Source organism: Leptonotus elevatus, chromosome 14, assembly GCF_054856555.1.
Source record: "Leptonotus elevatus isolate MCC_2025b chromosome 14, RoL_Lele_1.0, whole genome shotgun sequence".
NCBI classification, from domain to species: domain Eukaryota; kingdom Metazoa; phylum Chordata; class Actinopteri; order Syngnathiformes; family Syngnathidae; genus Leptonotus; species Leptonotus elevatus.
The window spans coordinates 15,068,669-15,094,914 of record NC_141252.1 but is presented as its reverse complement, the minus strand read 5'-3'; the positions used below and the strand labels follow the sequence as shown (position 1 = coordinate 15,094,914).

The following is a 26,246-nucleotide window of genomic DNA, read 5'->3' as shown; positions in this document are numbered from 1 at the left end:
GAGCCCATTTCTATGTCTACTGACCCTGGACCAGAGGTAAATCTGTCTCTGTGACACACACGCACACACGTATATGTTCACACAAAGTGTGAAGGAGAGCAAGAACAGCACAATAACTGTGTTCCCTGTAGCACGTCACAGGCAGCAGGCTATGAATCGAGGTGCGAGGCAGCATGTGAAAAACACTTCTTGGAGAGCCAGCTCGGGTACAGACTATCGACTGCCCCCTCCACACACCTACACACAGACACACACACACTCTTCTTGCTGCAGGGGATCAATCTGAAGTTCAGGTACAGTATGTCAACTTTTCCAACAAACCGGAGGCCCCTTGAAAGTATGTGAGCTGGTGAAATTGTGTGCACGGGTGTATTTACAGAGTAGTAAAGGGGCACATGTTTGATTTGAAAGTAGGAAAAACCTCTCCAAAGCCGGGCTGCAGAGACGGTCTGCGTGGGCAACTGTATGCATATTTAATATGTGAGTGGGCAGTGATGTTTCAGAGATTGTAGAGCAGGAGGATGAGAGAGAGCATCAGTCTCAGTAAAATGCTTCTGGTGGAAATGTCTATCCAGAATCTTTACAATTGTGTTTATCAAATTGGAGTGGACTCGTATTGCTGCTGAATGCAAACTACGGATTTAGCCTTCTTTGATTTCCTTGGAAATCACTTGTGCGTTCGAGTGGTGTATAATGTAGCTGGCGTGTAGACAGGCGGCTCTCATATACAACACCAGCACGTTTCACTCTGCAGCAGCAGCCACCACCTCCAGCATCAGCACGCACCATCATCATCGTCAAGTGCAGGTCGGGGATTCTTTTGGAGGTACACGGAGGAAGAAGACAGAGCGAAGCTCACTAAGCAAGCGATGCTCGTGCTCGCGGGCTGGCGGTGGCTCGGGCACAGTCGGGCGTGTTGAATGAAGACGCGGCTACCGGGACTGCTCCGTGCCCTTTTTTCCCGTGCAGACGAGCCTCTCACTCGGAGGGACATGCCGACATGCCAGCCGGGCGGTTAACGCAACCTCCCCGGCCGGAGGAGTAAACGGGACCGCACGTCGTCCGAGCGAGAAAGATGGAGCGTTTTTTTCTGCTCGTTCTCAGCTGTTTTGGCGTCTCGCGTGTCTCGGCGGGTAAGTTTATGTTTATGTACAATTTTCAACACGGTTGTTTCAATGCAGCGGCGTGCGTGTCTGAGTGCCATTTGACTGTGTGACTACAAGTGCCACCGCGGGGTGAGCGGCATACGTGTGCATGGGTGAAACACCGTTTGCACGGATGTGAACGTCACTGTGCACCCTGGGCACGTTGTGCATTGCCTTTGGTACCTGTGGAGAGCGTTTGCATGATGTTTTAGTGAGCAACACGCTTGTATTGACCTCAAACGCAATCAAAGATCTGTTATAATGGAGTGTTACGATGGCGCAGGTTGATTGGCTTCAATGGACTGCATTGAAACTGTAATTGCCTGTCGTGCGTGTGCGCGCGTGTGCATGTGTGTGTCATATCCGTCATTTTTAAAATCAGTGCACATTTTTTTGATCCAAAGTAAAGACTTGAGCCTTCTTTAATTTGTTCATCAGGTCCAAATTTTACAATATTGTACACAATTGGAAATTATTGCTACCGGGTCCAAAAGTGGCAGGCCATCATACTCCCTAAACTGCAAGGCTGCAGCCTATTAATGAACAAACTAAATACATACATACATAAAATAATTAATTTATACATAAATAAATATAAATGTAATATATTTATTGCATGTGCACTACTTCTTATTGTATAGGCCCCCATCCTAGAGCTAAAAATATAGATAATACAATTACATTTAAACACTATTCTGTATTTCCCGAGTTGGCATATACTGTAAACATATGTTGGCATTGGTGTGCTTACACCCCGTGCTGCCTCACAGTCCAAAACAATAATTAGCCATACAAACACTTGGTCAAGGCATCCAATTCAACCAATATATCGAAAATCCCATTACAAAGATAACAATTCAGAATTTTAATTGTCACTGTCAAGGTATCAATCTCATGTTTATTCTTGAGGCCGTATTGGTGGAATACTGTCCAGCATGATACTGGGAGCGTTTTCTATTACTTTGTGAAACAGCTCTAGGGTTGAATCTCATCAGAATGTGCAAGTGGTCATAATCTTGTGCCCATTGCTATACTGAACGTTTTTTTTTATTATTCCCAAATCATGAGGAAGTTAGGTACAGCTTCTACATGAACATAATTATGATTATGTGAGTTTCACAAATAAAAAAAAATATATCCCATCGCTTACTAACTGAACTGCAGAACAGGCTCTTGACAGTGATGAATCACATCGGTTTGTTTGCCGTTGTGCGCATTGATATAGATCAATGGACTGATGTTTTCCTATATTGTCTTTAAGCTACGCACATACACTCACATGATGACCACAACACAGTGATATGAATCACTTCTGACGCAAAAAAAATTTAATGTACCTCATTTGGTCTGCATTTACGCTCCACTGACATTTGCATTGACCTTCTCTTTTAAAAACATTTGACGTTGCTCACACTTCATTCGTTGTTTAGACTTCTAATTTGAATATTTGAAATTGTGCCACTTTGTTTTGAATTCCTTATGTATGACCTTTGAATGAATCAGTTCATAAATGTCCTTATTCATCATGCAATGGCCACATCCTCTATAGATATTCTCACAGTTAATCAAGCATTCCTAATCTATTTATATAATGATTAGATGCAAATTTATGACATTTGCAAAATGGCATTACATCCGCACCTGACAACATATCGTTATTATCATAAACAGCAGAAAAAGAGGGAAAGGCTATTTTTTGAAAGATAGGCACTGGAAACTCCTGGACACATTGATGTGATGTCAAGTGTGAGTGTCGGCCTGGCAAGAGTGAGTAGGAGTGAGACTGTAATATTTACACCGGGCTGACATCTTTACTGCATCTGTGTTTATAGTGACTCGTAAACAGCTGGTTGAACCTGGGGAAGGAGAGGTAATGTTTCAATTTAAAATGTAAATCGACTCCCTTACACATTCATCTCAATGGGTCTATAAATCCTCAGGAGCAATTTTCCCTCGGCTGTTCCAAGGAAAAAGGAAGAATCAATTAATCGTTCAACAAATTGAACACTTGAACGACTCCTGGCTTCCCCCTTCGTTTTTGTAATGCTTTTCATTAGAATGCCGTCTTTCAAGAGCTGAGAGAATATGTTTTTATGCTGCATGTAGATGTATGAACCTTTTGGGGCTCAGCGCCTTGCAGGTGGTACATTTTCAGCCATCATCTACAGTATCTCTCTACTGTCTACAGTATAGCGCATGGCTCATAATCTAAGTCAATAAGTTTGGCATCGCAATTTGTGAGGCAAAATTAGCATTTTGCGCCACATCAAGACACATTGAATCAAGATTCAATCACCTAGACGGTCCCAAAAAGCTTCGCTGGGGGACGCGCTTGCGTTAAAGTGGAGCAACACGACAGTTGGAGGTCGATGGCGATGTAGCTTGGTGCTACTTGCGCCGCTCCAGCTACCTACAAGTAGAAATGAGCTTTGGTTGGCTACTGCTGTGGCTCTAGATTTATAGCGAATTTGCTACACTTATGTTCTGACAAGTATCATTCTCATGAAGGGGCGATGAGGAAAGACGGAAAAGCCATGCTAATTGCTAACCTAACCTAAGACTGACACAGCTAATGCGTTTAACACAGGAATTAAGTGTGTGGGGTGATCAACTAAGTCCACTTTTCACAGATGTCTGGCTGGAACCATGTTGAAGCGGAGAACATACCATGTTGAATAACAAAATAGCAGGCAAATTAATAAGTGTCTGAGCACCAGAGAGAAAATCTACTCGCTAAACAGAACCAGAACTGAAAATGAATGATGGTATGCTACGCTGTACGTCAGCCGAGAGGAATGACCTAAAAAGGTTAATAGTATAAATGTGTATAGTGTCAGTATTATTTGTTTGTTTTCACAATACAATCCTAAGTTTTGATTTAGACTTTTGAGGTCTGCACAATAAAAATTACTAATTTACATTAGAGTAGCATTAATTTGAAATTAACTAATTTGCTCCCAAAAACGTATAAACACGTTCTATTTTAAATATTACCATGCTCCCAAAGACATATTTATACGTTGTTGTTGTTGTTGTTGTTTTTTATGCTAGAGCATACAGAAGGCTTTGATGCAGCCTCTGAACTGACGAGAATGCTTGAAGCAATGATAGTTATTACAAAAACGGCCAGCAGGTGGCAGCAGAGTATAAGAGATCAACCAGGGTCATGTAGCAAAAAAGCTCTTTCCCCCACTGTTTTAAAAACGCTTGCGAATAATGATGAAACATAGCTATATTCTAATGCTAATTGCTGCAAAACGGAAACAGATGGAAGGATACTTTTTTTCTCTAATCTTTCTTTTGGTAGGTTTTTAAAGCACTAGAACCCAGTATTCTGTGGACCTTGCAAAATCAGTCAAAATCCAGTAAAGCAGCCGGGAGCGAAGGGGGTTGCTTCAGTGAAAATGGCTGGGAGTGAATGAGTAAAGGCCTACACTAGTACAATGACCTTCAGCTTACTTTTGAGGCCCACATCAAACACCTCTCCAAGACTGCCTTTCACCACCTGAGAAATATTTCAAAACTCCGACCTTCTCTCTCCTTTCCTGACACCGAGAAACTTGTCCACGCCTTTGTCTCCTCGAGACTGGATTACTGGAACGCACTGTTCAATGGGATCCCCAGCAAATTCGTCCAGAAGCTGCAGCACCTTCAAAACAGTGCCGCTATGATCCTGATGAGAGTGCGGAAACATGAACATATCCCCCCCATCCTACGCTCACTACACTGGCTTCCCATCTCAGCGCGAATTGAATATAAGGTCTCTCTCTCTCCTCACTCAGAAATGTATTCATGGCAATGCCCCCCCCCCCCCTTCCCATCTGTCAGGGCTTCTTGCCCCAATTATCCTAAACTATCCCTTTGCTCCTCAAATACCAACCGTCTCCTCCCACCCAGGACCAAGACCCGCACAATGGAGGACCAGGCTTTCTGCTCTGCTGCTCCACGCCCGTGGAATGCCCTTCTAGACAACCTCAGGGCTCAGACCACTGATAGTTTTAAAAATGGACTTAAAACCTTTCTTTTTCAAATACATTTTAATTTATAAACTTGTTTTATTCGTCTCTGTGACTTTTACTTTGGTTTTATTCTTTTAAATGTTTTATTATTGTAGCACTTTGAGATCTCTGGGAGATGTAAAGTGTGTTACAAATAACATTTATTATTACTATTATTATTATTATTATTATTATTATTATTATTATTATTATTATTATAATTATTATTATTATTATTATTAAAGGTCAAAGGAAAAAAGTATTGGATTTGTGTTGAGGTATTTTTTTCTGCCTTGAGGTGGCATAACAGTTTTATGTTGAATGTGGGTGACAGCAACAGCACATTTTTTAAATAAAAAAGTAAAGGAATTTGTACATGAATAGAATAGAACTTTATTTGTCATTGTGTACACAATGAAACAACAACAACGAAGCAACTCGTGGACTCCTGTCCCTTTTGTTCAGTGAAAATTAACAAATAGTCTCAAGTCCACACAAATATATGTATTATGGTTATTATTCATTGAGTCCGGTGTGCACATGCTCTGTCTTGGTGCAAATGCACAGTGATGTCATCGTTTGCACACTTGACAATGGTAGCTTCCTACCAGAACGCGTCTTCGATGGCAGATTATTAAAGCTGTTGCTTTACTAAAAGCATTAAAACAATCACTATTACTGTGATTAATAGACAAATGAAATCCGTATTTATAAATTATGTGATTTTTACATAGATCTGTGCATGTAAAATGACTGATCTGATTAATTTAGTAGCTTATGTAAACGACAGATGGACTGGACTGGACCGTTTTTTTTTTTTTATACAGCCTCACATTCACCCATTCACACACCAGTGGTCGTCTGCTGCCAGGTCCACTGGGAGTAAATCGGGGTTCAGCACGTGTCTTGCTCAAGGACACTTCGACATGGTCGCAAGGGGTGAGGGTTGAACCCACAACCTCATGAATGGAGACGACCACTCTACCACCGAGCCATGCCACCCCAGATCAGAAAAGATCATATCACATGTAAACAGTTGACCAGAGATCTTCAGCCGGAATGATTTCAATCGGAATGACCTGGCTATTGACGCAGCTTCCCAGCAAACGAGTTAGGAATTAAACTGATGATGTTAGATAAGCTATTTTACAAAGTTGCTAAATAAAATACGCCTCACGCGTAAAGAGGAAACGACTTAGAGTCACTCCAACTGATAATAGGGGTATACACTCTGCTCTTGGCTCTCAGAGTGGTCTGGTATCATGGTCGTAGACCTCTTTGAGAGTTGTAAGAATCCGGCTTGGTGTTAACTGCTAACCAGCAGCCTACCAAGCTGTGTTCAAGTTTCCATTATTCATCCATTCATCCATTTTCCAAACCGCTTATTCCTCACAAGGGTCGTGGGGGTGCAGATGTCTTTTGGACTGTGGGAAGATTCACTGTAAACAAACTAGAGGCCAGAATTCCAGAACAGACTTAATACAACCTGAGAAATTATATTATGAATTGTGTCACATACTGTGTAAGTCTATGTGAAGTGTATCTTTCTGGTTGTACACTTCACAAGGGATCAAATGTGAGCACATTTGTATTTGTTTCCTCCACTCAGCAGTCTGAAAACAAATAGCTGTAATTAGTTTCTCATGTACCCTCGTTTGCAAAGTACAAAAGGTGACTCGAGCAGCGCTGTGTTCATTTTAAACCTTCAGATTGAGATTGTATAGTTTACACCTGAGTTCTTGACAGAGGGTGATTCGATGTATTGTAACCAAAATGACACTTTGAGAGTGTTCACAATGTTATGGTGTTCACTTTACCTGAGATTATTTTTACAAAAAGCCATCGCTTCAGTTTTTATCAATATGCAGTACACTATCCAGATATTTAATTTGCCTGCACTACCAATTAAAATGCTAAGTATGCATTGGTCTAAGGGAGGTTTTTTTTACAATATTTAGCTATTACTACTGTAAGCAGTTTTTGGTAGGATGTCAGGCTGCATCTACAACCACACTAAATGTTAAATTAAAACCTCTCTCATAATTTCATTCGCAAGTGAATTATTATCACGGCAATAGTTTTTTTTTAATCTTGCATTTGATCCCATTACAGACATTAATATTAATGTTTTGGTCAATGATGTTCTATAGCATCATTTGAGTGATCCACACAACATTTTGCTGTCAGTTGAGCATATTGAAATTAAATGTTGGCAGCAAAAACCAAAAACGGAATTTTGGTGCAGTTTTGTTGACCGTAATCTAGTTGTGTAATTGCATGTAGTTTGACACATTGTAAAGTGCTTTGAGCACCATATGGCGAAGAAAGCAGTAAGCTACTGTAAATTCAGTCCATTCACCATTTACCATTCTGCAGTAATAGTAATTGTGTATGGTGCTCACTGTCAAGGCTAAATTGGATCCCTGACTAGAAAAAGAGCAACGCCTCTATGAATATGGTATAATGACAACTTTTATGAAGATCTAAGAGTGGAGTGTCATGTACTGATGTGTTTTTTTATTGGCATATGTCTCATGTCTTTCGTGGTGTGTCCGCAAATGTTCAAAAGCAGATGTTAAAATGTTAAAGGTAATAGAAAACTGTCCTACTGAAAGTTGTGAGATAGATACAAACCTCAAATCTAGTGACGGTGGGACGTAAAATGTAAAAATGTAAAACAAAAAAAACAACAACAAAAAACACAATGTTTTGCAAATCTATATATTCAATTGAATACGCTACATAGACAAAATATTTAATGCTCAAACTGATTTTTTGTTTGCAAAATTTCACTCCTTTTGAACCTGGGACTGGGTCATGTTTACCACTGTATTGCATCACCTTTCTTCTTAACAACACTCGTTACGCGGTTGAGGACACTGCCCAGCTCAATTCTAGCACAAAGCGCGGTCTAATTGTGCACATGTTTGGAGTTTGCCGTGTGCTGTGATAATGTGCCATACATTTTCAATGAGAGACAGGTCTGGACTGCTGGCAGGCAAGTCGAGAACTCACACTGACACTCAGCCACACTGTTGTAACACATGCAGAATGTAGCTTGGCATTGTCCTGCTGAAATAAGCAGGGATGTCCCTGAAAAAGATATGTTGTCCCAAAACATGTCAACCTTTCAGCATTAATGATGTCCACACAGAAGTGCAAGTCACCCATGCCATGTGCACACCCGCATACCATCACAGACGCTGTCTTTTTCCGAATAGTCCTTTTAGTCTTTGGCACAGACGACACATGATTTCCATGATTTCCAAAAAACAATTTAAAATGTGGACTCGTCAGACCACAGCGCACTTTTCCACTTCGCGTCAGTCCGTATTGGATGAACTTTAAGTTTGCATAGTGCAGTTTCAAATTGCATTAATTGACAACGGCTTTATGAAGTCTTACTTGCAGACTTCTGCTTGTTTGCTTGTAGTATTTTTGATCAGGCTTACGGACAAAAGCGTATGGAACACAAGCCAAACTCCATATATTTGTTCTAACCTTAATGCAACTGGGACCATGTTATTTCTCTATGCATATTAATTAGCATCGGATCAGCTGAATTAAAGCAGATGAGCTAGGAGGCCATTTTCTGAATGTCCTTTCAAATTCCCATATCGATAGCTCGTAACATGGTTGTTCGTACGTCTGGCACGTTTTCGCCATTCTCTTCACGTCAAAAAGCCTCCTTAAGTTGTCCTTGGGGAGCTCATATCAGGTTTAGTGGCGCACACTTGAATGGAGTGGACCTGGAGTGGACACGGCTTGTGTACTAAGATCTGATGGTAACATGACGACTGAGGCAATGGTAAGAAGCAAAAAAAAATGGGCAAAGGTTAGTCAAACATTTACTCATACAGCAGTTCAAGCTTAATCATATATTGTGGTGAAACATAAATAATTCATCACTGCCCGTGCACAGCGCTTCTTGTAGCATTCCGTCCTCAACATCTACTAAGGGGTGTCAAACTCATATAAGATCAGGGGCCGCATGGAGGAAAATATGTTACCAAGTGGGCCGGATCGGTAAAATAATGGTATATAACTTAAAAACAAATGCCGCCCATTATATGCAGATTTTCGCTATTTGTGGGCCAGCCCTAAATTACGGAGCTCAACTATAAACATATTGTTCCAAAAAATAACATTAATGCAAATGGAACGGGGCAACACTTTGCTTGTATGAGTTCCAGATGTGTTAAATCTACCTTTGGATATATATTGTTCCCAGAAAGCATTGTGTTGCGCAGTTAATGAAAGACGTTAATCCTTGTCATATGTATTTGTGTTACCAGTTATTGATTTTGTGTCATATTTAACATGCGTATGTCGGTATATGATGTAAAAAAAAAAAGTTTTTTAAACAAACTGTAACTTTAAGTTGTGTGTAAAATAATGACATCCAGGACAATTCCGTGTTCAAGTTGCATTGCTCATTTGAGGACTGCTTGTGAAATTACGAATTTATATGTTTTGATATTGGCCGGCTGATTATTTGGTACGACATTTAAAAAAAACAAAAACTTTACTTTACAAAATCGTCTCGCGGGCCGGATTAAACACCTTTGTGGGCCTAATCCGGCCCACGGGCCGTATGTTTGATATATATACTCTACTTTATGCAGGGCCTCAGGTCCTTGGGTCATTGTTTCATCATTTTATGTTTATGTGTGTGTTAACATTTTTAGAAATTGTATTTAAATTCATGTGAAACACTGTGAATTGCATTTTTATGTATGAAATTGCTGTATAAATATTGATTGATTGATGGATCGAATGATCGATTGATATTAGGGGTTTGACTTGTGGATTTAACTACTCCATAATGGCTTTCAGAGCTTGATGTCAACTTGTTGCTAATCAGAGCACTTGCCCAAACACATGAATAGATGTGCTAAATAAAGTTAGTATATCACCTTAATTGATTTCAGTTATTATACATATCTGAATTCAGACCTTTGATAAATGACGGAATACCAGTCAAAGAAAGAAAAAAAAGCCAAGCTTAAGCAGGATTTTGAACTTTGTTTTCATCCTGCAATATACAGTGAAAGCAAAGTGAGGGAATTATTCCTAACCTGGCAAGAGCCAGATTAAGATTAATAATGTGAATCGCTCACAGTTTTCATTCTGCGACTGCTCCAATGTGAACATTCAGTACAATACTTCAAGCTGATTGGGCGATGCAGCCGCAACTTGTGCACGCCTAACAAACTTTTGTTTTGACTAATCATAGCAACGAATGTCAAAAAACCTCGTCTTTACCAGCTAAAAATGCACGAAGCTCCTCTTGCTGTTCTTGTTTCAAAAAAGGAAAAAAGATGGATTCTCGGAGGTTTGTGAACTCACAAATATCGCAATATTTCTGCTTGCAGGCAAGGTTAAATTACAAAGTATTCCACCACTTAGGAAGAACTCCGTGTGAAAACTAAAAGTTCCCATCATGCAGAACTTGCTGCTCTGGTTGACAGAATGAGGGCAGGTTTCTATGAAATCAGACGCCCAAAAAAAAAAATAATACCATAAGCTAAAAAGTCATCTTAAAAGTAAATTGTAGTACTTGCAATGAAAATATTTGTGACATTTGACACAAATCTTACAGGAGGGTCTGCTTCATGGGGAATGTGCCTTCATTGGCTACATTTCTTTTGAACGTCAGCTCATAATGAGTCCCGTAAGCAAGATTCAGACAGCCAGTGGCTGCATTCATATACAGTATAAAAGTACAACATAAAATGCACAGCTGCAGTCAGTGAACGGTGCGATCGATTTTTGCCAGCAGCCTCCCAAAATGTCCACTCCCTCACCTTATGGTCGTCCGTTTTCTCTTCTTTGTGGCCAATCCGCTTTGTTTTTGCCAATCATAAAACCACGTTTTTGTGGTTCAATAAAGAATAATACGGTGCAGTATACAGTAAGTGGAGCCTCAAAGCCTGAGAGAGGTTTTCCGTTGTAGCAAGTCAGTAGAGGTGCGGTGCTCAATCGCTTGGTCCACTTTAGTCATGTTCTGCTGCATCGCTCGGTGTGTGGGTGGCTTTAGCAATCTCTGTGTCCTAATCTAACTATATCCTAGTTTAAATATGACCTCGTTCTTGTTTAGATCATCAGAAAATGTTGTTTACGTCAATGTTCCCCATCCTTTTCTGTCTCTTCAAAAAAAGTGGGCCGATCTTTTAGTCTCCATCATTGCAGAAAATCCAGCTTCAGTGTCTATTCAGAGCCTTAATTGGGTAAATATTGATTGATGTCCATGTTAATGTGGCCACTTGTTGCCATCTATAATCTGTGCAACTGTCTACCTTATAAAGCTATCATATCAGTATGTAATTCACATGAGACAAATCAATAGCAGGATGGCCGAGTGAAAAGACACTGTTGACCAATTTCACTCGCTATCTTGCTTGTGTCAATTACCAAATACATTCACACACATTGGCCAAAAAGCCTGTAAGAACATAATAGCCAGACTGATATTGATAACATACAGATATCCTAAAATACAGCAAAACCAGACAGAATTCTTTAGTCACCCCATAGCATGGTGTTTAAGTATGCAGGTATGCAGGCATGCATTACGTATCATATCTAAATTATTTACCTGATGTTTAACCATCCAAATGATGCTCATTAGTACTGCGTGTTTGCCTTCTTTACAGCATGTTGAAAGCATCGTGACTTGTATGTGAGCATGCAATTGTATTTTGTTTGCATGCACGCGTGTGTGTCTGTACGTGTGTAGGTGCGTGCATACGTGTTCACATTCATGCAGTGACAAGGACAAGCCCATTTGCCAAGGTCTCTTTTAACACACGTGAAGGCAATCTCCGGGTCATAAAACCCTGATGGTTCTATCATGGCACATTAAATATAGATGAGGTGAGCGGCCTTGTGCACTGAACGTGCGTTAACCCCCGAGAGCCGAAGAGCAGCCACAGCCCACAAGCCTCTCGCACTCAATAACATGTCAGCAAAAGGAAATAAGCAGCTCCATGCCGCTATAGGACATGATTCTCAGTCATCAACTTTGGCTCATTTATGGCTCCTAATTTCACTAAGGCTTTTATGACTTTAACACAGGGTTTTATTTTTTTGCCCGCAATGTTTGTTCATGCTGTTTTCATACACCCTCCTCCGTGCAGTTGGCTTCATCTAGCCAGTCTTGAACGGGAAACTCTGATTTTGCTTGAACTTTGACTACACTTGACAGTCTTTTATCCTGCTGCTGCACTGAAAAAAAATGAAATATTGGAAAAAATGAATCAAACCATCACACTTAATATCTGAGACTAAACTATAGACTGAATTGAAATAATTTAGTGCAATATGAAATGTTTAACTTATAATAATCCTTCCATTATTGAGAACGATTATTTTACTTTATTATTTAGCAGTGCAGTGGAGGAGTGATCTGCCAAACAATTCTGACATTTGAGCTTCCATTTCCTGTGTGGGGTTTTGATGTTCTCCCCGTGTTTGCGTGGGTTCTTCTCTGGGTGCTTCCTCCCACATTCCAGCTCCAGCTCACAAACGACCCTAATGAGGATAAGCCAAAAGGGAAATGGATGTATGGATGCATTTTTATTTTTCAAGGAGCTAGGCACCTTGACATTAAATCCGCCCAGCCTGCCTCTCTCTTTTCTAGCTCTTTCTCTCAATTATCTCTGCAGTCGTTATTTTTATTTTGCTGAAAATGCCAATTGACATGACATGCCTTGTCATGTGTGCTATTTTCAGCAAACTTGTATTGTAGAAATAAAAGAATAGATCTGGAATTTCATTGTCACATGAGTTCGGTACCAGCATGACATGTCCAACGGTTATTTTAACAATTTTATATTGTTTTGTTTGTCACAGTTGGTACGTTCTTTCGATTCCCCGGGTTGCATAGATCTGTGGCTTATTGTCAGCCAACCAGAATGCAATGTGCCTATCACAAACAAACAAATGGGTACCGTACACATATTTTGGTACACTTGTAAACTAAAACCGTCTGTGGTCCGAATTCTTAGTTGAATTCGGGTCTTATGAATTAGGCGCACAGTGATGCACAAAGTAAAAGGAACCATCAGGAAATGTAAACACGAGGCTTATGCCCGTCTGTAAATATCCTGGCCAACACGCAGCCATGAGGCAGTTTTCCTCGCAGGCTTACTCATTAGCATCCCGGGGAGCGGCACACCACACCATGACTTTGAGTAATGTTTTTCCAAGGGTAGTGGAGCTGTAACAATCAGCAATAGCTTCTCTTGGGGGCTGATAGAAGCCGAGGAACCACCCTGCAAGCTTTTACGACCCCTCAGCCTCTCAACCACTGAGTGGGTATTAAAACAAAACCGTTTTCTCCCCTGAGGGGCCTCAAGTCAACATTGAACTATAATCAGTGAGAGCAACAACACAATTTGTATTTACAATAACATTAATAACTGCTTGAGTTATTTGATTAAATTTCTGTCTTTCTAGCGGTGAATTTCAATGATTCGGCGCAATCCAAAAGATCAGTATGCAAAGCACATAGTCAAGGATGCCTTTCAGGAAGCAAATTTCATTCAGTATAGCTTGTTTGATACGTTAATGAACATAGTGGGAATGCCAAAATGATATTCAAAATGTGATGCAATCACATTGTTGCTTATTCCGAATAAATACTAATCGTGCCTGCAAAGCAATCTTTAAATTGGAAATGTACAGATACCGCCAAAATATGTACTCACTGACATTTGATCGGCACAATCTAGTGAGATTTAATGTGAAAAATCAAAAGTTCTACCTTTTAACATGTAGTACAATAATGTTCAATTTGCATTCTTCCTGTGTGTGCAATTAATGTTTCATGTAGCCGCAGAAAGGCAGTCAAGCAGAAGCAAAATGGACAAGCTGTGATCTTAACTCATTCACTGCCATTGACAGCAATAGACGTCAAAAATGTATTTGAACTATTTCTATTAGTTAAAAAAAAAATATATATATATATATATATATATATATATATATATATATATATATATATATTTGTTAAGAGTATGAAAGCCGAGAATTAGATTTTTGTACATTCAGAACTGATTAATCTTTTCTTGATTTAAAAAAAAATAATCTTTTTTTATTATTTTTTAAAGAAAAGATTATTAAAAGTTAGGGGCGTCAGGCGATTACAATTTTTAATCGTAATTAATCGCATTACTGCACTAGTTAACTCCCGATTAATCACAAATTGTATATCTGTTCTAATACAATTTTTAAAAAAAATCTGGGTATTCATACTCTGGTTAACCAAAGTGGGAAAAATGTTAAACTAATAGAAATAGTTCAAATGAATTTTTGACGTCGATAGCCGTCGATGGCAGTGAATGAGTTAATGTGTTTTAAAAACAATCTAATTACATTTGCCTAAAAGACACTTCATCAATCCAAACACTGAACAATTCAGGGCAGTGCTCAGCTATGGCCAAGCACTTGTTTTTGACTTCACCAAATTAGTAAATGCAGGTGAGCTATTCTGTTATTCCTCCGGCTCAGAATTCTTAGTTTGAGACGTAACGATGTCAAGTAAAAGCCAAGAAAAATAGTTCAATAGAAACAACCACAAAAAAATGGAAGCAATAAACTCAAAAGAGTAAATGCGTGACCGTCTCCTTTGTGGTCGGCATAGAGATGAGGAGGATGTTCATTAAATAATCATAAGCTAACACTGTATTCATGTTCCCAAGGTGTGTTTGGAATTTGTAACTTCCTCTCCTTTGCTGTCTATCGTTTCATTGCGATGGCTTCTCTAATGAACAGCCATATCGAAGAGTTGTCACCCTTGACGCCACTCAGCATGGAATAGACAAGTAGCTGCCATGGTGAACAAACACACTCGCCAGGATATCCAGCATGGCTCAAAGTCACACCCATATCTCACGGCGATGCAGACAAGTGCACTCAGGGAGAGTTTATGAAGATGTGTTTTATTAGAGCTGACTGTCATGTGGATATTTAAAGCCTGTGGTCACTGACAACACTCACTGTCTCTTATAGCATAATAAAATGGGAGAAATAAGTGGATAAAGACATGAAAGCAGTGAGTGGAAGCTTTAAGACTGAGGATAGCAAGGGTGTTTGTTTGTTTGTTTTTAGCTAGCGAGCTGTATAGACTGTACAGTAAAGTTAGGGTGACCAGATGTCCTGGTTAATCGGGACAGTCCCAGCCCGAGTGGTTTTGTCTCACTTTTACGCAGGTCCCATCCCGGTCTCAATCCAATTGTTTGGGCCATGTGTATATCAATCACACAGCTGTCATAGCAATTCACATAATAAACCAACTAAAAATCTGCATCTAATCGCTAGCAGGCATGTTTTCGTCATACCGGAACTAGAACTACTTCCTGTTTCCATGTCTAAGAATCATGGGATATGTAGCACTACTAGCCTAATGCTGCGGTCGCCGGTCAGACCCAACGCAAGCTGAGCTTTTCTGACGGTATATTTCCAATGTTATAATGCGGCACCGGTGCAGGGTAAACGAAACAGTCAGCTTCTGCCGGGACCAAGCAAAAAAGTTTGGATTATGGTGAGTGGCAGTGCATTGACTTGTTTAGCATTATTGAACTATCAACCAAGATAGCATTTAGCATTACAACCACCGGTCAACAGATTAACTAGTGATTAAATTAGTTATAAATAGTTCTTGGTGAGAATTTATTGTACAGGGAGTCCTCGAGTTACGTCGTACGCGACCTACTTTGTTTCGACTTTGTGCTACTACTGTGCCTCGTCCGTAACACCTTATTTTTTCGCATTTTAATATTATTTAAAGTTGTGTTGTTGTTACCTCCAGCAACGGGCGTCCGTCTTGCAGGTCGGTTCACCATCAGGCGCGTCACATTTTTGTGTTTAAGTTTCCATTAGCTCGGCTTTGCCGTCCGTCACCAATGTATGTCCATGCAAAAAAAACGGAATATTGGTTCCGGCATCAAATGTGTTTTTTAAAATTACTGTACAAAGTATGTTGATGTAAATATCGACTTCAACGGTGAAATTAGAGTTAAGTTGATATTCGGGTTACAGCGAAGGAACGGAACTCGTCTGTAACTCGAGGACTCCCTCTATATTATATTGTAATTTATTTCCGTTTCAATGAAACTGTATGCACTTAAGTTTTTGCCACACTGTAGCCAGTTTCTTTCTCTGGTGCTCTCTGCATTGGTAATTTGGTCACACCGAAACTTCTTGCTATCATTGTTATGAATGTTTAGTTTGTTTTGACCCTTATAACCTCATTCACTTGATTTGAGATCTCGTTGGACTTAATATTGGCAGCTCCAGTCAAACAATTGCCCAATGCCCTCCTAATAGCTGAAATCAACGACTTTTATCTGCTTCATTTGTCTTGAAATAATTGGCGAATTGAATCCAACCGGCTAATTAACCTCTTTTCAAGGCCCTGGAAAAATAATTATTCTGCATAAAATGCAAACTCTAAATGACACTTTTCAGTGACTACTCTAAAATAAAAGCAAAGTTTAGAGTTGTATTACAGCTTAGTCATTTTATTTCAAATTTCTCGTGGTAGTGAATGAAGGCAAATATGTATAATTTTAAGAAACAGTTGTTTTTTTGCATACATTTTATAGTCACATAATCACTTGGCCTAATACACTAAATTACCCAGCATAAGACAAAATCATTCTGCAGTAAAAAGAAAACAAATAATAACTAAAAAACATACTGCTTTGCTAGGTGCGCTTGGGAGACGTAGAGTACCATCCAGACTTGTTTCAAAACCTACAAAATGCATCCTTGGCCTGCTTTTAACCTGCCATCTCTTGGCTCTAGTAGCAGAGAGACTGCAGAGGCGGACGTTTATCTTGCTGAATGCAGCAGGTTGGTGTTGTCTGCGAAAGTCATCGGTCCAGAGTTGACTGCGATTTGAGCAATCTATGCCCCACGACCATGGCTGCAAATATCTTCTGTCACGTTTGATACATTCATGGAACAGTCAGCGGAGCTGAAAAAGCACATAGATTTCCAACCAGACTTTACAGCACGAAATTTACTGTACAACTTTCGAGGTCTTAGAAACTCCATCCATCTTGAAGGAGAGGACCAAAATTGTTTGGAAAAGGGCAGGTACTTGAAAGGTGTGTTACAATTTTCATGCAGCTCATCAAATTGCGTGCTTCCTCTATGATTGTGTGCTCTGTTGTTGGGCATGTTGCACTTCAAATACTGATATTTGCCATCTTTGACTACGTTCCCATACAGCAATCATTACATTTTGTATTCAATCCATTGCATGCACTGAGAAAATAAATGGCTGAAATCACCCAGACATAAAGATAAAAGGAGTTTTCATAGGCGATAACAGCATGATTCTTTCTTGTGACTGGCAACATAGCACTTGGATCATTCAGTCATTTTAAAATTACATAACAGCCTTTAAGATACTCTATTTAGAAATGTAAAATCAGCCATCGCAATTTGTCTGAGGTTTGATGAATCACGTGACATTAAATTAATCTACTTGCATATGCTCCTACCAGAACATGCTAAATGAACCATGCATGAATTCTGCAAGATGCAATCCTCATTGCACATGGTTAGCAGATCAGGTTTGACGTCTGTTTGCATAAGCAATCAAGTTGGAAAGATGGAATGGAAATTCAGATTCAAATACGGCGCAAAAAAAATTGAGGGGAAAGCATTCATTAAGTAAAACGTCATGACACAGGTGATGCCTACACATTTGTAAATCTTAGTGCAATCGGTTATCAAGTCTATATTGTTGAAATTTGATAAATTACAGTCATTTCTCAAGATTAACAAACACACAGACACACATAGTCATTTACACGATTAAAGTTATTGCCTCTGAAGTGTGAAGCATTTCTCTGCATTACTGTTGCTTTCGCCAAAGCAATGGCGGAATTCTCAAATAACTTCAACACACAGATGGCCTTGAACAAGAAAACAATCTCACAACAACATGCTTAAAATGAAAATAATTTGAGTCATCCTACTACTGTATTGTACTATTTATTGGAATAATTTTGTTGGTTCAGTTAATTCCCATTTAAATGCATCAGTAATCACTTTTGAAGCAATGTCATTATCACAGTATGCGTCCCAAAGTCCCAATTAACCAGGTGAAGTCAATTCATGCATAACATTTGCTTGCCGCTGTAAATGACAAGACAGACATTCTATTCCAACTTTATGAGCAACAGTGTATTTGTTTTATAACCAGGCATTATGTGCTCCATTAAACATTTAAACTTTGTCGGAAGGGAATCCTTCCTGTAGTATACAAGGATTCATAAGGATACACGCACTGAGTGACAGTCACTGCTGACAAATTGGTGGTTTCCAGTCAATAATTTCATCCAGTAATGCATCAAAGTGATGCTTTCTCTAGCTTCTCTGGTGGCCACAAAGATAAAATGCATGCAAGCATTATTAAGATTTTAAAGGGCATAATATGACCTAAATTGTGTTTTATTTGAATAGTCACACATTAAACAACCTGCTGTGGACTCTCGACCAGTCCGGGGGGTGTACCCCGCCTCTCGCCTCATCAGCTAGAATAGGCTCCAGTTATCCACAACAATCAAAATGTGATTATACTTTTGGTTTATACAAATGTGGTCTGAGTATGAAGTATGACAAAAATCATTATGCCTAACTATGATTCTGTCAAGTTAATTTTAGATACAAATTTTAATTTGACTCAATTCACACGAAAGTCTGAGATTCTGGGTCTGAATCTTGTGTGAATGCTCATTTGTCAACAGTGTTTGTATCCTAACTGTTTTGCTTATGAAGATATTTATGCTTTAAATGATGTCACAGTTGACTGCAGATGGACAAATGACTCATGACGGGCTGGCTCATTGAATCAAAGGAGAGGATGGAAGGAATATTTTGATCACAAGATATTTTTGGAATGACATGAGACTTAAAACTGTCCATTTTGGAGCCACACATTTCACACACACACAAGATGGCAATGCTTTTCTGCAGTCATTATTGTATAGTTGAGTATAGCTGAAGTGGCGTGCAACTTGTTTTTGACTGGGTGCCAGCATAAGGGTCCTTAACCTGAAAAAGTTTTAAAAACACTAAATAGACCAAGCTATTGTTATTGTAAAACTTTTAGGTGAGACATTGCAACAGACAGCATTGTTATTAAGGCTTCCAGCGACAATATTCCTTGGCAGTTGGGCATATGTGTGCGTTGGTTTGGGATGAGGGACCGGCGGGTAGAGAATAAAAAAAAAAAAGAATCTGCAGGCTGCAATACTAAATCTACAGAGTTGGCCTTTAATATTACATAAGGTCCCTGTTGGAGTCGCAGTCCCCGAGAGGACTCAAAGGTTAACTCGCTGTGTGTGTTTTGAGATGAGAGCACAATATAGACAGAATGAAAGAGCTGAATAATGAGTTTGATTTATGACTTCTCAGGTCCCTTCAGGCCCCTTCCGTCTCTGGGACTTCATGGGAGGTGACATATAAATAGAAGAGAGTAAGCAAACGCAAAGGAAGTTGAAACATAAGAGTTGCCCATGATCAAAACATGTCGCTGGCCCCTGCTTGTCATCTTCTCTTATCCAGGCTATTCATCGCAACTTCAACCGCAAGTACTGTGGAAACAAGTAGCACTGAAACACGCTGTGGTGGGTTTGCTGGCAAGAGTCTGAATAAACAGTGTGTGAGTTCACGACATCACGAGCCACAACAACCCGCCCATTAATTACCATCAGTGTAATTGGTTAACCTGTACTGTACAATAACTCATCTGTGCGCTGGCTGATGATGTTTATATCCTAATAAAGACAGCTGAGTGGCCTCATTGAAAGTGACCACTTCTGCTTGTTTCTATTCATCTTACTCAGACCTGGACTCTAAATATCTATCAATCCTGAAGGCCACAGTCGTTTATGAGTGCGTTGCAACATGATGATTAGAAGGTGTGCGCATTATTTAACTCATTCACTGCCATTGCCGGCAATAGTTGTCAAAAATTCATTTGAACTATTTCTATTAGTTTGACACTTTTTACACTTTTGTTAAGAAGGGTATGACCCCCCCCCAAAAAAATTATATTGTACATTTAGAACAGATATAAAAATGTGTGATTAATCGTGAGTTAATTATTAAAGTCATGTGATTAATTATAATTTTAAAAAATTTAATCGCCTTGCGATTTAAAAAGAAGAAGAAATTATTATTAAAAATTAGGGGCGTCAGGCGATTATAATTTTTAATTGTAACTAATCGCATGACTTCACTAGTCAACTCACGATTAATCACAAATTTTATATCTGTTCTAAATGTACAATAAAAAATTCTAGGTTTTCACACTCTTGTTAACAAAAGGGGGGGGAAAATTTTAAACTATTAGAAATAGTTCAAATGATTTTTTGACGTCTATAGCCGTCAATGGCAGTAAAGGAGTTAGAATAATTTGCAACAGTGTCACAATTTGTGACTTAAAGTTGCTACCATTCAAAAAGTGTGCTGCTGTAGCCAAGATGAAAAGTTAAGACACATGTAAAAAATAAAAATAAAAAACATATGGAAACATTCTAGCAAAATAGCAAAAAGCTAAATAAATTGACCAGTAACAGTAATTACAGTACGATTACATTTGTGCAGATGATGTAGATAACCGTTGCACCCATTTGATATTATTAATAATAATAATAATAATAATAATAATAATAATAATAATAATAATAATAATAATAATAATGCATTGTATTTATATAGCCCTTTTCTAGACACTCAAAGACGCTTTACAATGGAATGGATACATTATTCTAATTACATTTTGATTACCAATAAAAACATTATTATGGTCAAATAATTTCTACATACTCTCAAATGGATATATACACAATTATTGTTTTTTGTTTTTTAGCCCATTATGTTTTTTATAGTTCCTCATCAGTTTTGCCTTATGTAACAGGCGGCAAACATTTTGACATAGAGATATGAAAAATTGCACACAAAAAGCTTTTGACACTATTTTAAGGCCACGTTTGCATCTGGATTAAAGCTCTACTTTGCCCTTCCTCAAATCAACACATGCTATTGTTTACAATGTCAAACATTATATCATAGCAATGTTATGCTTGCAGGTGTAATGGTACCATTGTCACAATTTATGTTTTGGTGCTTCGAGCGTGCTTTCATAAATTACCATAATATACAAAGTACAGCCAAGGTTAATGGGAACATGGTTGTTGTTTACCGGTAGTTGTGCTTATGCATTGTATGATGAGATGTAACAAACAGACCATGAATGTTGTCTCGGCAATCCACTCAACAGATGTCAGGCAATTTATATCACACGGATGGGGTAGTAGAATGGGAAAAAAAACAACCTTCCAAATATTTTGTTTATTTATTATCGTTGTTTTACACAACAAGCACAAAAATCATTGTCATATTAAAGCAGAACATTCTTATCTGTAAAAGGTTGATACAGCACGGGATGTCTTCAGATGTTCCCAGTATGCTGTACCTCATGTTGCCTTAAGTGAACAAATATTGCTCATATGCTTTCGGGTGTATCCATTTCATTAATACAATAAACAAGAGCAGACTCAGAAACTGGTAGCAAAGGTGATGTCATTCCTTTGCCAATGTATGGTTTTATACTTTAAATGTGTGCTTTAGCTGTTAAGTTGTTGTTTTTTTTACATCCCAATTACCATTGATGTATTTTTCCTTTTTCCTTTCCCCGTGCTTTAGGAAAAGCTGCATGAGATCCATCTTACTTGTGATATGTTAGATGTCGATGTGTACATTTTTAATATCAGCATTAAAATAGGCAACCATTTTCAGATCTACACACATCACGTACAACTTGCGTCTTCTTTAAATTCAGATGATAAAAAAAAAAAATTGTACACACATTGTTACTATTACCGGTATATGAATTTTACAGCATTGATTTTACCCTTCAGAAGTTGAAAATAAAAACTTTTGTCTGTTTGCAGATACCTTGTCCCCCCCTGTCAATGTTACCATCAAAGCGGTGAAAGCTAACTCTGCTCTGGTGACATGGGACATCCCCGAGGGAGACCCTGTCATTGGCTTTGCCATCACACAGCAGGTGATTAACACACAGATACCACAAATGCTGCGCCATTTTGGAGATTGAATTTTGGATACTCGCATGCATGTACAAACTATTCAATGAGACAATATAGACCGTGTAATTAATTCCTCAAGCCTCTAAGGTTCATTATGGGCACAAGCGAAGAAGTCGAGATCTCGTTTGACCGCTTTGAGGAAAGAGTGTCATTTGTTTACTGACATCAAACGTACATTGCTCAATTCACACACAAATGCAGAACTTCACTTCTCACACTATTTTGCAAACATACATTGACTCGGCGCAGGTGTGGCTCAGTTGACAGCGGGAACAGTAACATTAGTGTTTTAAGTCAGCAACAAAAAAACTTCCTAAAGTAGTGGGAGACTTAGCTGACAATGAAAGTTAAAGTGGAGCAGAACAGGGAGTTGGAGTGACCAATCTTGACTTTTTTTTTTTGTCTTGGTATGTATACATGTATAGCGCTTTTCCACCTTTTAAAAAGGGATACATGAGACATTTACACAAACTTAATAATTTGTCTAGAATTAATTTGATAACTTCATTATTTTTTATGCACAATTAATTAATACTTTTAAACACACATTTTGCCACTTGCTTTTGACTGAAAATGACATCAGAGGTGCTCAGAGCTCAGGTAATGACCAATCACGGCTCATCTGTTTTCCAGGTTTGGTCATGTGACACTCGCAAACTGGGCCATGATTGGTTGATCACGCATGAAATCCTTTTTAGTCGACAACAGGAGGCAAAATTTGTTTTTAAAGGTTAACTTCTTACTGCTGAAAATGACTAAATGAGTAAAGTATCCGTTTAAAGCACTTAAAGTGCTTGACACTGACTTCATATTCACCTACTGACGGCGCAGCATCAGGAGTAGCTGGGGGTTCACTCTCTTGCTCAAGGACACTTAGACATTGACACAAGGGGACCAAACAACCTTCGACTTGAACTTGGACTAAATTCTGTTCCAACCCAGATTTGAACCCTGGTCCATACACTAGTCGAATGTTGTAACCGCTGGATATAAGGGACTTTTTGACAAGATTATTGAGTGTATCTTTGGAAAATTCAAGATCATTCTAAAAACCATTTGGGAGGTCTGAGCTTGCTAATGTTAAACAAGATGGATGGCTCACAATATCCAAGCTAGTTTATCCGAAAGGTGATTGATTACATTAACATCCCTTTAGGGATCCTATGGAATCTTGTATTAGGGAAGAGACATGCTGGAAAGGTAGTTAACTGAAGAATTCAGATTCAAAGAAACTGAAGGGTATAGCCTAGCCCCTGAGATTGATTATTTGTCTCAATAGTTGCCCAAAAGTTTTAATTATCATCTTTCTGAGAAATCACTTTTCAAGCATGTAGTCTAATGTCGTCTCGGCGATGCGCGTTCTTCCAATATTGACCATTTTTCCACAAAACTCTCCTGTATTGTGCGCCAACAGAAGAAAGACGTGCGTATGCTAAGATTCATCCAGGAAGTCAACACCACCACACGCTCATGTGCATTATGGGACTTGGAGGAGGAGACCGACTACATTGTGCACGTCCAGTCCATCAGCATGTTTGGGACGAGCCCGCAAAGCGAACCTTTACGCTTCCGAACACCGAAGGAGGCCGAGACTCAGGTTTCTAAGAATAAAGGTAAGGTGGCACAGATAACATGAATCAATGCAAAAATGCTTGCACCACATTTTTGTGTTTGTTCGTGAGCCACAAGGTGCAGAAGGAACTTGGCCTCTTGATAATATCTTGACTGATTTTGTCTAAACAGCATAAAAAATCAATATGCACACAAAGCGTGAAATGGAATTTCACAACAGAGTGCTCTACACTGCCAAAGGAGTGTATTCTTCATTCTGTATTGACGTGCCTCTGCAGGCCACCTTGCTTGCAGGCAGCACCACTGCACAGTAAAACAAAATGGGGGCGAGGGGGGGGGGGGGGAGCATTTATCAGTTGCCGAGCAGGGGAAGTTGGAGCTGCAAGGGATGGTTAATCAATGTGCTCTTCGCTGAAGCCTTATCTATAGAATTCCTCCTCATCCTCATCTCAAGTGTGACACTCCGCAGGACTCCTCCCCGAAATTGGAGACAGAGAGAGTCTGAACTTTTTTCACAGTGGCAAGATAGTTTGGAATACAAATGGAGTACCGTCACTGGTGAAGATTGAACATGCACTCTTTCCATTCCTGAGGCATTAACTCTGGAAGTGTTGTTGCTGCAAGGGAAACACATTTTTAAAAAGCAATAACTGGACAGCTTTTGGAATGAGTTTCATTCACTGTAGCCTACTGCCTTACACTCATTTGTTTGATTGACACTGATGGCTTTTCCCTCAAAATAAACAACACTCTTAATTGACACGTCAACTCCAAAAGCAAAATATATACATAACGACAACAACGTGATTGTACCTTGAAAATAAGCTCATTGAAACCTCTTAAATATTTATAAGCTTTTTGGAGAAAGCAGAAATGCATTCTCATTGTACAGATAAAGTCGAACCTCCTACATTTCTCATATTTTGCACATTTTCCAGCCTGGTAGGCAGGTTGATTGGACTACAGATAATTCCAGATCACTTTACTCTTCTGCTTGAAACCTTCACAGAAGCTTTTGATTGACAGAAAAATGACAAACCCCAGTTGTGATGAATTTGGGATGTTGTGTGGAACGTAAATAAAAACAAAACAATGTGCAAATCATTTCAACTTATATTGAATTGAATAAACTACAAAGACAAGATATTTAATGTTCACATTTGTAAACTTCATTGTTATAAGATTCACTAATTTTGCCTTTTGACACTCAATAAGAATTTGGGGACTGACAACACTAAATTTCCCAGTGTTTTGTTTCCCAAGCTTTTTTGGAAAATATAGCATGCATCCCATTCAAAATGAGAGAATAATTGCTGCCCCACTCCAAACAAAACAATAACGCTCATCATTTTGATCATTAAATATCTTGTATTTGATGTATATTGAGGGTTGAATTCCGAGTTTGTATTCCGTGTTTATTCACATTTTACACATCCCAATTTCAGTGGAATTGGGGTTAGTCGTCACATTTTTATCTTGACAATGTGAACTAATTAAGTTTTTAGTCAGTTTCACAGAAAAGTGTTGGTCCTGTTAACGTTTTGTCGACATATGATGTCAGAGAAGAAAGGCTCCACTTCTCCCCAGGTCCGGAATATGAATATAAACCTGAAATATGTTCTCAATTTTCTTCAGTCTAAGCTTGAGGGGACCAAAAGAGGTGAGAGAGAGTTTACAGAAAACAAAACATGACCAACCTCAGCAGAAAACGTGATGTGATCATGAATGTGTTTGAGTGCGGGCAGGCAGCACGAAAGGGCAAAAGGTCAAATGTTGCAAACTCACAAAAACATGACAAATAGATAATAGGCCTATCATCATGACACATTTTTCAGGATATTTCCCAAAAACTACCATGATAAGCTATTATTTGTCCTTTTTATGCAAATGATAGAGTGATGATACTAAAAGAAAATGTATTAAAGTACTGTACATGTACAGGTAAAACTTTTTCTATCCCAGCGCTGTATATTGACTGGCAGAAAAATGAAATGTTCTTTTATTGGATGGCACAAGGTATAATCAAATTGGGTATCCAACTGTTGCCATGTCATGGCTCCCGACAAGTACTGTATATCAGCTTTGTGTTGAGTTAAAAAGGCACAGATTTAACACTGAGTACATTTGTAACTAAATGCATACAAGATCATTATTTCAGTATTTATGCTTTTGGATATTTTTTGTTTGGTGGTTTTGTCAAAGCAAATGTGGGAAAATACTGATGTAATAATTACTCTCTAAAATAAAAGCTCCTGTAATTAAATGAGTCTGATGCACATCGACTGACGTGTTTTCATGAATGAAGTCATCTCAAGCGAGCTGTAATCTTTCCAATGCAAGATCTGTTGTATATAAAGATCTTGCATTGGAGAGATACCGACTTGGGTACGCTGGTC

The 26,246-nt window shown here is 38.9% G+C and overlaps 1 protein-coding gene across 3 annotated transcripts in view; it reads left to right on the top strand.

The window, feature by feature from the left end:
• The first annotated feature begins 519 nt into the window (after positions 1-519).
• Positions 520-26,246, top strand: part of fndc5a (fibronectin type III domain containing 5a) — a 37,154-nt gene continuing 11,427 nt past the window's right edge. For all 3 annotated transcript variants that reach the window (XR_015097124.1, XM_086095243.1, XM_086095242.1), the window contains exons 1-3: positions 520-1,133; positions 22,123-22,238; positions 23,693-23,891. Coding sequence is in view for 2 of the 3 variants with exons in the window: in XM_086095243.1 (XP_085951369.1) it covers positions 1,076-1,133; positions 22,123-22,238; positions 23,693-23,891 (373 nt within the window). In the remaining variant the exon portion in view is untranslated. The remainder of the gene's footprint in view (positions 1,134-22,122; positions 22,239-23,692; positions 23,892-26,246) is intronic.